The sequence below is a fragment of the Osmerus eperlanus genome, chromosome 13 (assembly GCF_963692335.1).
Source record: "Osmerus eperlanus chromosome 13, fOsmEpe2.1, whole genome shotgun sequence".
NCBI classification, from domain to species: Eukaryota; Metazoa; Chordata; class Actinopteri; order Osmeriformes; family Osmeridae; genus Osmerus; species Osmerus eperlanus.
In genome coordinates, this window is record NC_085030.1 from 10,409,378 (window position 1) to 10,422,283 (window position 12,906).

The window sequence follows — 12,906 nt, forward strand, 5'->3', positions numbered from 1 at the left end:
AGCATTAGGGGAGGAGACTTTAATGACTGCCAACATGGATACAAATCCTTACGCTGATCAACAGCGGCCCTTACAGTCCAAAACATGAACACAACAGAACGTCTAGGCTAGAACTCCAAAAAACGTTTTTGTTGTTGTTCTTATTTTGTGTTTTTTTTTCATTATTTTTATAAAGCAACTCCAATAGGGAAGTTAAATACGTTCCTTAGTTTCAATAAATAGCCTATGCATTCACAAGTTAAATCTGAATAACATCAACGGCACAATTATTTAGAAAATTGAAATATACTACTTGCCCAATGAGAGATTTGAAACATACTCCAAATGATTAAGTTGCAGGCTATGTGTTTTGAGGAATACTAATCAGATGCTAAATAAGCGCTGTCCATACGTTTGTGGTACTGAAATGGAGCAGTAGTGTAACAAGACGTTTCTCTTTTGGTAAAGTATTCAAGTACAATTTGTTCAAAACTCACCTCAAGTGGCGAATCTGGTTCGTCTAAGATGCTCTTTTCACTCTGTATCCGCTGCATGGTTCCTGTCAAGCTGGGGTCCATTATCAGGACGTTCTGACTACCGGGTCTGGCGAACTTACAGTCACTCTTTCTGGAGTCAGTCGTCCTGCACACCTCGTAATTGTACACGTGCTGTAGAGTTCCCGTCCCCAAAGTGTCTGCGTAACGTGGTGGATAATAAGGAATCACCGGGAGATTGGAATGATAGAGGATGCGAGACTGTCTCCATCTGTATATTTTCACTGATATAATAACCACTAAACACGTGATGAACAGAAATGAAACTACAGCCAAAGCCAAGACTAAGTAAAATGTCAGGTTGTCATTGTAATCCTTGTCGTGCGTAAAGTCAGTGAACTCCGAGAGCACTTCAGGGAAGCTGTCCGCCACCGCCACGTTAACATTGACTGTAGCTGAACGAGAGGGCTGCCCGTTGTCCTCCACTACAACAGTGAGCCTTTGTTTCACTGCATCTTTATCAGTCACTTGGCGAACAGTTCTTATTTCCCCATTCTGTAAGCCCACTTCAAACAGCGCCCTGTCTGTGGCTTTCTGCAGTTTATAGGAGAGCCAGGCATTCTGTCCAGAGTCCACATCAACAGCCACCACTTTAGTGACCAGATAGCCCACATCTGCTGAACGAGGCACCATTTCAGCCACCAGAGAGCCGCCAGTCTGGACTGGGTACAGAACCTGAGGTGCGTTGTCGTTCTGGTCTTGGATGAAGATATTAACAGTGACGTTGCTACTAAGCGGAGGAGAGCCTCCATCTTGCGCCTTTATAACCACTTCCAGTTGTTTAATTTGTTCATAGTCAAAAGAGCGCACCGCGTGAACTACCCCACTCTCTGCGTTAACGGAAACATAGCCAGAGACTGGAGACCCACTTACGTCCGAATCTTCTAGAATATAAGATATACGGGCATTTTGATTCGCGTCAGGGTCTTTAGCGCTAACAGTGAGGATAGACACGCCAGGAGAGTTATTCTCGACTATATAAGAGTTGTAAATGCCCCGTGAAAACACCGGGGCATTGTCGTTGACATCAGAGACTTTCATGTGAAATGTTCTCTCACTGAAGAGTGGTGGTGAGCCTGCATCTGTGGCCACTACGGTAATGTTATATTCTGACACGGTCTCACGATTTAGTTTGGCGTCAGTCACTAGCGTATAGTAATTTCTCAGATTCGAATTGATCTTAAAAGGAAGGGTTTGGTCTATGCCACAACTCACCTGTCCGTTGTCACCTGAATCCAGGTCTTTAACGTTAATTATGCCAATAGTTGTACCTGGTGGAGAATCTTCAGATATTGGGCTAGTGAATGACATGACACTTATAACAGGAGCATTGTCGTTTACGTCGATTACTTCGACTACAACTTTGCTGGAGTCTGTCAAACCACCTTGATCTTTAGCCTCAATTCTAATTTCAAATCTCTTATCTTTTTCAAAATCGATTTGACCTGACACAGTCATAATTCCAGTAATCGCATCGATATTGAACAAGTCTGCAGCGTTGGCCTTGGCCTTAGAGAAATAGTAAGTTATCTCCCCATTAGAACCACTGTCTGCATCACTCGCATTAACGGTGGTAATAAAGGTGCCCTTGGGTGCGTTTTCCATCACGTTGCCCCTATACATAGTCTGGTTAAACACGGGAGCATTATCATTAGCATCTAGGACAGTGATATCTATATTTACTGTGCCAGACCTCTGCGGATCTCCACCATCTACAGCGATGAGCTTTAAAGACAGACGAGGATGCTCCTCTCTGTCTAAAGGTTTCTGTAGCACCATTTCAGCAAATTTACTACCGTCAGGATTAGCATGTTGTTTGAGAATAAAATTGTCATTTGGAGTCAAAATGTAATTTTGTAGACTATTAACTCCCACGTCAGAGTCCTCCGCACTCTCTAAAACAAAACGAGCACCAAGCGTTGCTGACTCGCTGATTTCAAACTGCAAATGACGGTTTTGAAACGTGGGTAAATTATCGTTTACGTCAATAATTTCTATTGTAATATGATGTAACTCCATGGGAGTTTCTAATATAATTTCGAAGCTGAAGCTGCATGGTGTAACGGAGCCGCAAAGCTGCTCTCGGTCTATTCTCTCACTCACCACTAGAATCCCTTTGTCTGTCTTCAATTCAGTGTACTGAATGTTCTCTCCGGTAACGATACGGGCCCGTCCAGCACGAAGCCTTTTCAAATCTATTCCTAGATCTTGAGCTACGTTACCGATTAGCGAGCCTTTCTTCATCTCCTCTGGAATTGAATACCGTATTTGCCCCTCAGCAATGTGACCGAAATACAAGATAATTATAATAACTTGCCACAGCAGTCCACAACAGTAACGCCCGCTTCCACATTTTGGATGATAAGAACCTTTAGATGCCATAGCAGAACAAACAAAAAAATCGAAACGAAAAAAAACCTTGTAACATAATATAATGAGAAAAGATCCGTCGATGTTTGTAATATTTGATGAATATACGTTTCCTCTATTAGATACCACAGCGATGCTTCTCCTTCGTGCTTCACCTCGAATGGAGGCTATCTACCTCTCAGTTATAGTGAAAAGCAGCATTAGGGGAGGAGACTTTAATGACAACATGGACAAAAATCCTTACGCTGATCAACAGCGGCCCTTACAGTCCAAAACATGAACACAACAGAACGTCTAGGCTAGAACTCCAAGAATCTTTTTTGTTGTTATTTTGTGTTTTTTATTTATTTATATTTTTTATGAAGCATCTCCAGTAGGGAAGTTAAATACGTTCCTTAGTTACAATAGATATGCCTTCAAAGGTTAAACCTAACAAACAACAACGGCGAAATACTATATAGAAATTGGAAATATACTACTTGCCAAATGAGACATTTGAAACTTCCCTCAAATGATTTAGTTTCAGGCTATGTGTTTTGAGGAACACTAATAAATGCTAAAGAAGCGCTGTCCATACGTGTGTGGTGCTGAAATTGAGCAGTAGTGTAACAAAGGTGAAGACGTTTTTCTTCTGGTAAATTATTCAGATACAATTAGATCACAACTCACCTCAAGAGGAGAATCTGGTTCGTCTAAGATGTTCTTTTCACTGTGTATCCTCTGCATGGTCCCTGTCAAGCTGGGGTCCATTATCAGGACATTCTGACTACCCGGTCTGGCGAACTTACAGTCACTTTTTCTGGAGTCAGTCGTCCTGCACACCTCGTAATTGTACACGTGCTGAAGAGTTCCCGTTTCCAAAGTGTCTGCGTAACGCGGTGGATAATAAGGAATCACCGGGAGATTGGAATGATAGAGCATGCGAGATTGTCTCCATCTGTATATTTTCACTGATATAATAACCACCAAACACGTGATGAAAAGAAATGAAACTACAGCCAAAGCCAAGACTAAGTAAAAAGTCAGGTTGTCATTGTAATCCTTGTCGTGCGTAAAGTCAGTGAACTCTGAGAGCACTTCAGGGAAGCTGTCCGCCACCGCCACGTTAACATTGACTGTAGCTGAACGAGAGGGCTGCCCGTTGTCCTCCACTACAACAGTGAGCCTTTGTTTCACTACATCTTTATCAGTCACTTGGCGAACAGTTCTTATTTCCCCATTCTGTAAGCCCACTTCAAACAGCGCCCTGTCTGTGGCTTTCTGCAGTTTATAGGAGAGCCAGGCGTTCTGTCCAGAGTCCACATCAACAGCCACCACTTTAGTGACCAGATAGCCCACATCTGCTGAACGAGGCACCATTTCAGCCACCAGAGAGCCGCCAGTCTGGACTGGGTACAGAACTTGAGGTGCGTTGTCGTTCTGATCTTGGATGAAGATATTAACAGTGACGTTGCTACTAAGAGGAGGAGAACCTCCATCTTGCGCCTTTATAACGACTTTCAGTTGTTTAATGTGTTCATAGTCAAAAGAGCGCACCGCGTTTATTACCCCACTCTCTGCGTTAACGGAAACATAGCCAGACACTGGAGTCCCACTAACGTCCGAATCTTCTAGAATATAAGATATACGGGCATTCTGATTCGCGTCAGTGTCTTTAGCTCTAACAGTTATTACAGACACGCCAGGAGAGGTATTCTCTGCAACATAACAGTTGTAAACGCCTTGTGGAAATATTGGGGCATTGTCGTTGACGTCAGATACCTTCATATGAAACGTCCTTTCACTTGAGAGAGGTGGTGAGCCTGCGTCAGTGACCACTACAGTGATGTTATAATCAGAAACACTCTCACGATTTAAGATTGCGTCAGTTACTAACGTATAGTAATTTCTCAAATTCGAATTTATCTTAAAAGGAAGGTTTTTGTCTATACTGCAGCTCACCTGCCCATTTTCCCCGGAATCCACGTCTTTAACGTTAATAATGCCAACAGTTGTCCCTTTTGGAGAGTCTTCAGAAATTGGACTAGTAAACGACATGACGCTTATAACAGGAACATTGTCGTTTACATCAATTACCTCAATCACCACTTTGCTGGAGTCTGTTAAACCACCTTGATCTTTAGCCTCAATTCTAATTTCAAATCTCTTATCTTTTTCAAAATCAATTAGCCCTGATACTGTTAATACCCCAGTGTTTTGATTCATAACCAATAGATCTGCTACATTTCCTTTCATGTTAGATAATGAATATGTTATAAATCCGTTGGAACCAATGTCTGCATCAGTCGCGTTTACTGTTGTGATATAGGTGCCTATGGGTGCGTTTTCCATCACATTAGCCCTGTACACAGACTGGTTAAACACGGGAGAATTATCGTTTACATCTAGGACAGTGATATCTATATTTACTGTGCCAGACCTCGGTGGATTTCCACCGTCAACAGCGATGAGCTTTAATGACAGACGGGGATGCCCCTCTCTGTCTAATGGTTTCTGAAGAACCATTTCCGCGTATTTGCTGCCATCCGGATTGGCATTTTGTTTTAGTATAAAATTATCGTTTGGAGTCAATATGTAATTTTGTAGACTATTGATTCCAACATCAGGATCGTCCGCATTTTCGAGCACAAATCGCGCACCAAGATTAGCTGACTCACTTATTTCCAGTTGAACATCTGTTTTCTTAAATTTAGGCGGATGGTCATTTACATCTAGCACTTCTATTGTAATGTGATGCAACTCCATGGGATTTTCTAATATCATTTCAAAGCTGAAGCTACACGGTGTGACGTCGCCACAAAGCTGCTCTCTATCTATTCTCTCACTTACGACTAGAATCCCTTTGTCTGTCTTCAGCTCCGTGTACTGAATGCCCTCTCCGGTCACGATACGGGCCCGACCCGCACGGAGCCTTTTTAAATCTATTCCCAGATCCTGAGCTACATTACCAATTAGCGACCCTTTCTTCATCTCTTCCGGAATAGAATACCGAATTTGTCCGGCTCCAATGTGACTGAAATAGAGTATAAAAACGAGCACTTGCCATCGAAGTCCAAAACCCAAACGCCATTTTAAGCAGAGGGATCGAAAACAGCATTTGTATGCCATATCCAAAAATGCACAAATCAAAACAGAAAAAAATCTGCCTATTACATCCGTGGAAATCCAAGACAATACAACGATCTATTCAAACTTCCACCAGTGCTCCTTTTGAAGGCTATACTCTAAATGAGCATAATTTAAATCAATTGTCAAACCGCACCTCCAAAGCAGCAGTACAGCGTATCTCTTTCTCTACAGCAAATGATAGGGGAGGGGAATGCTGACCGTATTGCAGATAAATTCTTCTGCTGATCAACAGCGTCTCTTAGAGTCCAAAACATGAACACCAAACTCATGTTCACACAAGCAAGTTGGTGTGCAGTGGCAAAAACAGCAGAAATAAAAAGCCTATATTTACCCACCGTCATTACAAACAAACTTTTACATATTTATACACAAAATCCCTTCTGTATTGCTTATAATTGAGATGAGGTATGTTAAGTATGTTTACGTAAATCGTCATGGCTGTTTTTTGTTTTATAACTCCAGTGTTGCGGGTCCACACAACCGGTGAACATTGAGTGACTAGGACAGGCCCATAGGAGGTATCAAGCTGAATGGTTGCATAAAATGAGATTGAAAAAAAGGAATCACAGAGGCCCTGTTTACATGTTCACGTTCAGTGTGTGTATTAAGGAGCTGTCCATATTCTCAGTGGTGCTGAATGGACTATGCTAGAAATATTAATGAAGCGACCTTTCCTGGAAAAGGAAAGATGGGTATAACATTTTTATAAGCAGTAGACCGGAGAATGACCGTAGGGCCTACCCCATCGCAAGACAACACAAGAGTCACAATATTAAGGGGTGATAAGATGTGAAAATAAACTGCCTTTCAGTAGACAAATACACAAACACACCAGCAGAATGCCAGGGTGCTTGTTTGTTATTTAATATTTATTGCTAAATGACTAAAAAATGACTAAATTTAATTAATTTAACAAGATGTGCATAGCCACAAAAGGCGCCAAAGACACACCACCTGCGTGATTGACGTGTTGCACCGGAAGTTCCAGTCGTTTCCAGTGTAACTGCGATTGCCTAGCAACTGCGTGCCGAAGTAGTCGCGCTGCTTTTGAATTGCTAGGGCAAAGCAGTTACATATCTATTTATGTACTTCTTAGGGTTGAGCTATCCGTTGAGCGTGATAAAAGAGGAGCTGCCCATATTTAGTGGTGCTGGCACACAACTATTCACTACGTAGAAAACTTTTTCTTTTAGTTGTAAATGCCATTACACTTACCTCCAATGGCGAATCTGGTTCGTCTAAGAGACTCTTTTCACTCTGTATCCGCTGCATGGTTCCTGTCAAGTTGGGGTCCATTATTAGGACGTTCTGACTACCCGGTCTGGCGAACTTACAGTCACTTTTTCTGGAGTCAGTCGTCCTGCACACCTCGTAATTGTACACGTGCTGCAAAGTTCCATTCCCCAAAGTGTCTGCGTAACGCGGTGGATAATACGGAATCACCGGAAGATTGGAATGATAGAGGATGCGAGACTGTCTCCATCTGTATATTTTCACTGATATAATAACCACCAAACACGTGATGAACAGAAATGAAACTACAGCCAAGGCCAAGACTAAGTAAAAAGTCAGGTTGTCATTGTAATCCTTGTCGTGCGTAAAGTCAGTGAACTCCGAGAGCACTTCAGGGAAGCTGTCCGCCACCGCCACGTTAACATTGACTGTAGCTGAACGAGAGGGCTGCCCGTTGTCCTCCACTACAACAGTGAGTCTTTGTTTCACTGCATCTTTATCAGTCACTTGGCGAACAGTTCTTATTTCCCCATTCTGTAAACCCATTTCAAACAGCGCCCTGTCTGTGGCTTTCTGCAGTTTATAGGAGAGCCAGGCATTCTGTCCAGAGTCCACATCAACAGCCACCACTTTAGTGACCAGATAGCCCACATCTGCTGAACGAGGCACCATTTCAGCCACCAGAGAGCCGCCAGTCTGGACTGGGTACAGAACCTGAGGTGCGTTGTCGTTCTGGTCTTGGATGAAGATATTAACAGTCACATTGCTACTGAGTGGAGGAGAGCCACCGTCCTGCGCCTTGATCAGTAGTGTAATTTGTTTAATTTGTTCATAATCTAAAGAACGCACCGCGTGTAGTACTCCTGTTTCAGAGTTAATGGATAATAAACTCGAGACCGGAGTCCCGTTTATCTGTGTTTCATCGAGAAAGTAAGATATTCTCGCGTTTTGATTCCAGTCCAAATCACGAGCACTGACTGTAAATATAGACATTCCAGGGGAGTTATTCTCCGTGACGAAGGCTGAGTATGTACTGCTATCGAATAATGGGGCATTGTCATTGACGTCAGAGATTCGCAGGTGCAATGTTGTGGCACTAGAAAGGGATGGTGAACCTGAGTCTGTCGCAGTTATAGTGATGTTATACTCTGACAAACGTTCACGGTCAAAAGCCATATCTGATATTAATGTGTAGTATCTACTTAACGACGATATAATTTTGAATGGAAGATTATTATCTATATAACAGGTAATATGACCGTTTTTCTCTGAGTCAGCATCTTTTACATTAATGACAGCAATAGTGGTACCTAGAGGCGCATCTTCAGACACAGGACTTGAAAAGGACATTACGTTAATCACAGGTGCGTTGTCATTAATGTCAACGATCTCTATGACAACTTTACTAGTGTCTGTTAAGCCACCCTGGTCCTTCGCCTCAACTCTGACTTCATATTTCTTATCTTTCTCATAATCTATATGTCCTGCAACCGATATAATTCCAGTGACTTCATCAATAACAAATATACCTGCTACACCCCCTTTTAATTTTGAGAAACAATAAGTTATGTGTCCATTTGAACCACTGTCTGCATCGCTAGCGTTCACGGTTGTAATATAGGTGCCTTTGGGGGCATTTTCAAATACTGCACCTTTGTACTCAGACTGGTTGAATACAGGAGCATTATCATTAGCATCTAAGACAGTGATATCTATATTTACTGTGCCAGACCTCTGCGGATCTCCACCGTCTACAGCGATGAGCTTTAAAGACAGACGGGGATGCTCCTCTCTGTCTAACGGTTTCTGAAGCACCATTTCAGCAAATTTACTACCATCCGGATTAGCATGTTGTTTTAGAATGAAATTGTCATTCGAGTTTAAAACGTAGTTTTGTAGGCTGTTAAGGCCAACATCGGCATCTTCTGCGCTTTCCAAAGGAAATCTTGACCCGAGAATAGCAGATTCACTGATTTCAAATCGAATGTCTTTGTTTGGAAAAACAGGTGCATGATCATTTACATCTAATATTTCAACTGTAATACGGTGCAATTCTATCGGGCCTTCAATGATGATTTCAAAGCTGAAGCTACACGGCGTGACATCGCCACAAAGCTGCTCTCGATCTATCCTCTCCCCCACGACTAGAATCCCTTTGTCTGTCTTCAGCTCCGTGTACTGGACGCTTTCTTCAGTCACAATTCGGGCCCGACCAGTACGGAGCCTTTTCAAATCCAAACCTAAATCCTGTGCTACATTACCTATTAGAGACCCTTTCTTCATCTCCTCAGGAATTGAATAACGGATCTGACCAACAGCGGTGTGAAAACAAAGCAGGAGAAAAAATATATATTTCAATCGAAATCCACACCACAAGCGCCATTTTAGAGGTCGGAGATATCTAAACATTCCCATTTCAGAGCAATACAAATCCCAAAAAGAAGTGTCACAACGTTTCGTCCAAATCTGATTCAAAAGGTTTGCAGATATTCGATACAATCCTGGTTATTATCAACGTCCTTAGCATAAAATAGTCTCTACACGACTCTGAATAATATGTCTCCGTCTTGAACCAGCTCAGACGAGCTCTCTACATAACGCAATGATTGGGGAGGGGATTCAACAGACCATCAACATGTATATAAATCCTTACACTGATCAACAGCGGCCCTTGCAGTCCAAAACATGAACATCATGAGCATGTGCGATCGTATTTCTCCATCAAAAATATAGTAAAAGACTGCAGTACCCCAGTTACCAAATACAACGGACACCATCGTATTGCGCATAAGCTTCAATACATTGAATGCCACATGCCTGTTGCATCACATTGCTCACTCAAAACCAACAAATACAAGCCAAAGGAATAATGCAAAATAATAATCATAATAATAAATAATAATAATGCAAGACACTTATAAAATAAGATGTATACGTATGGCGATTAGCAATCATATTTTGTTAAATCTTCGAGGACAGCACACTCACCTCAAGTGGAGAATCTGGTTCGTCTAAGATGCTCTTTTCACTCTGTATCCGCTGCATGGTTCCTGTCAAGCTGGGGTCCATTATCAGGACGTTCTGACTACCAGGTCTGGTGAACTTACAGTCACTCTTTCTGGAGTCAGTCGTCCTGCACACCTCGTAATTGTACACGTGCTGCAGAGTTCCCGTTCCCAAAGTGTCTGCGTAACGCGGTGGATAATACGGAATCACCGGGAGATTGGAATGATAGAGGATGCGAGACTGTCTCCATCTGTATATTTTCACTGATATAATAACCACCAAACACGTGATGAACAGAAATGAAACTACAGCCAAAGCCAAGACTAAGTAAAAAGTCAGGTTGTCATTGTACTCCTTGTCGTGCGTAAAGTCAGTGAAGTCCGAGAGCACTTCAGGGAAGCTGTCTGCCACCGCCACGTTAACATTGACTGTAGCTGAACGAGAGGGCTGCCCGTTGTCCTCCACTACAACAGTGAGCCTTTGTTTCACTGCATCTTTATCAGTCACTTGGCGAACAGTTCTTATTTCCCCATTCTGTAAGCCCACTTCAAACAGCGCCCTGTCTGTGGCTTTCTGCAGTTTATAGGAGAGCCAGGCGTTCTGTCCAGAGTCCACATCAACAGCCACCACTTTAGTGACCAGATAGCCCACATCTGCTGAACGAGGCACCATTTCAGCCACCAGAGAGCCGCCAGTCTGGACTGGGTACAGAACCTGAGGTGCGTTGTCGTTCTGATCTTGGATGAAGATAGTAAGAGTCACGTTGCTACTGAGTGGAGGAGAGCCACCGTCCTGCGCCTTTACAATTACTTTCAGTTCTTTAATTTGTTCATAGTCAAAAGAGCGCACAGCGTGCAATACTCCGGTTTCCGAGTTGATAGATAAAAGGCTAGATACTTGAGTTCCAGCTATCTGTGTGTCTTTGACATGGTAGGAAATTCTAGCGTTTTGATTCCAATCTGAGTCCCGCGCGCTTACTGTGAATATTATCATCCCAGGAGAGTTATTTTCCTGTACGTAGGCAAAATATGTGACTTCGTCGAATAGCGGAGCATTGTCATTGACGTCAGATATTCTAAGGTGCAAAGTTTTACTACTAGAGAGAGAAGGTGATCCTGAATCAGTTGCTATTATTGTAATGTTGTATTCTGGTGTAGTTTCTCGATCAAAAGCTATATTTGAGATCAAATTGTAATATGAAGATAAAGACGATGTTATTTTAAACGGCAGTTCAGCATCTACAGAACATGAAATATGACCGTTCCTCTCAGAATCAGCATCTTTCACGTTGATAACAGCAACTGTAGTACCTGGAGGAGCATCTTCTGACAGAGGAGTGGAGAAGGACATTACATTTATCACTGGTGCGTTATCGTTATCGTCAATAACTTCAATCACCAATTTTCCGAGGTCTGTCAAACCTCCCTGATCCTTCGCCTCTACTCTGATCTCATATTTTTTGTCCTTCTCAAAGTCAATCTGACCAGCAACAGATATTACTCCGGTTATATTATCAATGGCAAATACATCCTGTAACTCATCTTTTAAATTTGAAAACCCGTAATTGACTAAACCATTTGAACCATTATCAGCATCAGTTGCATTCACGGTTGTTATGTAGGTACCTTTCAGGGCGTTTTCAATTACAGCCGCTCTGTATACTGACTGGTTAAATACAGGTGCATTATCGTTGACATCTAGGACAGTGATATCTATGTTTACTGTACCAGATTTCTGCGGATCTCCACCGTCTACAGCGATCAGCTTTAAAGACAGACGGGGATGCTCCTCTCTGTCTAACGGTTTCTGTAAAATCATTTCAGCAAATTTGCTTCCATCAGGGTTTGCGTGTTGCTTTAAAACAAAATTGTCATTCGAGTTTAAAATGTAATTTTGTAAACCATTTACTCCGACATCTGGATCATTTCCACTATCAAGAATAAAACGTGATCCCGTTGTTGCGGATTCACTGATTTCCAATTTTATGTATTTTTTCTTAAATGTGGGCGCATGATCATTTACATCTAATATTTCAACAGTTACACGATGCAGTTCAATTGGATTTTCTAGAATGATTTCAAAACTGAAGCTACACGGTGTGACGTCTCCACAAAGCTGCTCTCGGTCTATTCTCTCCTTCACAACCAGAATCCCTTTGTCTGTCTTCAGCTCCGTGTACTGAATACTATCTCCGGTCACGATACGGGCCCGACCCGCACGGAGCCTTTTCAAATCCAAACCAAGATCTTGTGCTACGTTACCAATAAGCGAGCCTTTCTTCATCTCCTCCGGTATAGAATACCGAATTTGTCCGCCAACAAAATGGCTGAAAAACAGAAGAGAGAGTAAGCCTACTTGCCCTTGAAGTCTTGGGTAAAAACACCAGCTTTTAAATGCCATGCTTATCAAAACACAAATCCACAAAATATATTCATTAAAGGTTCCCAAACACAACAGGAATGAGAAAATTCAAGACTTTGTATATATATATATAAAGTATTTTGTTCATATAATCTCCAGATTTATGTAGCAGAGTTACTCCGTTGAGCTCCACCTCATTTGAGGAATTCCAGTTCCGTTCATAGAACGCAGACATAGAGAAGATTCAACAGACCTGACAGCACTGCAGAGAAGC

General features: G+C 42.2%; 3 protein-coding genes across 11 annotated transcripts in view; all 3 read right to left on the minus strand.

Annotated features, from left to right (window-relative positions):
- Positions 1 to 12,906, minus strand: part of LOC134033077 (protocadherin gamma-A11-like) — a 127,965-nt gene that overhangs the window by 98,875 nt on the left and 16,184 nt on the right. Inside the window, exon 1 of one of the 9 annotated variants that reach the window (XM_062477240.1) lies at positions 10,254 to 12,794. The exons of 6 other annotated variants lie outside the window; for them this stretch is intronic. In XM_062477240.1, coding sequence (XP_062333224.1) covers positions 10,254 to 12,671 — 2,418 coding nt within the window. In that variant the 5' untranslated portion in view covers positions 12,672 to 12,794. Of the gene's footprint in view, positions 1 to 7,247; positions 9,790 to 10,253; positions 12,795 to 12,906 lie in introns of those variants that run through there. 2 more of the 9 variants (XM_062477210.1, XM_062477235.1) reach the window with 2 other exon arrangements.
- Positions 360 to 2,915, minus strand: LOC134032813 (protocadherin gamma-A10-like). The gene has a single exon (XM_062476877.1). It carries the CDS (start codon positions 2,913 to 2,915, stop codon positions 360 to 362), a length of 2,556 nt encoding a protein of 851 aa, XP_062332861.1.
- On the minus strand, positions 3,327 to 6,186 carry LOC134032814 (protocadherin gamma-A8-like). The gene is made up of 3 exons (XM_062476878.1): positions 5,636 to 6,186; positions 3,573 to 4,348; positions 3,327 to 3,332 (listed from the first exon to the last, which is right to left on the minus strand). Exons 1-3 carry the CDS (start codon positions 6,009 to 6,011, stop codon positions 3,327 to 3,329), a joined length of 1,158 nt encoding a protein of 385 aa, XP_062332862.1. The 5' UTR covers positions 6,012 to 6,186.

Excerpts from the sequence above, each read along its gene's own strand:
- LOC134032813 (XM_062476877.1), bottom strand. The coding sequence starts at position 2,915 with ATGGCATCTAAAGGTTCTTATCATCCAAAATGTGGAAGCGGGCGTTAC.
- LOC134032814 (XM_062476878.1), bottom strand. The coding sequence starts at position 6,011 with ATGGCATACAAATGCTGTTTTCGATCCCTCTGCTTAAAATGGCGTTTG. Across the intron at positions 4,349-5,635 it reads AAATCCCATGGAGTTGCATC|CTGTTAATATCTTCATCCAA; the intron begins ACATTACAATAG and ends GTAGCAACGTCA.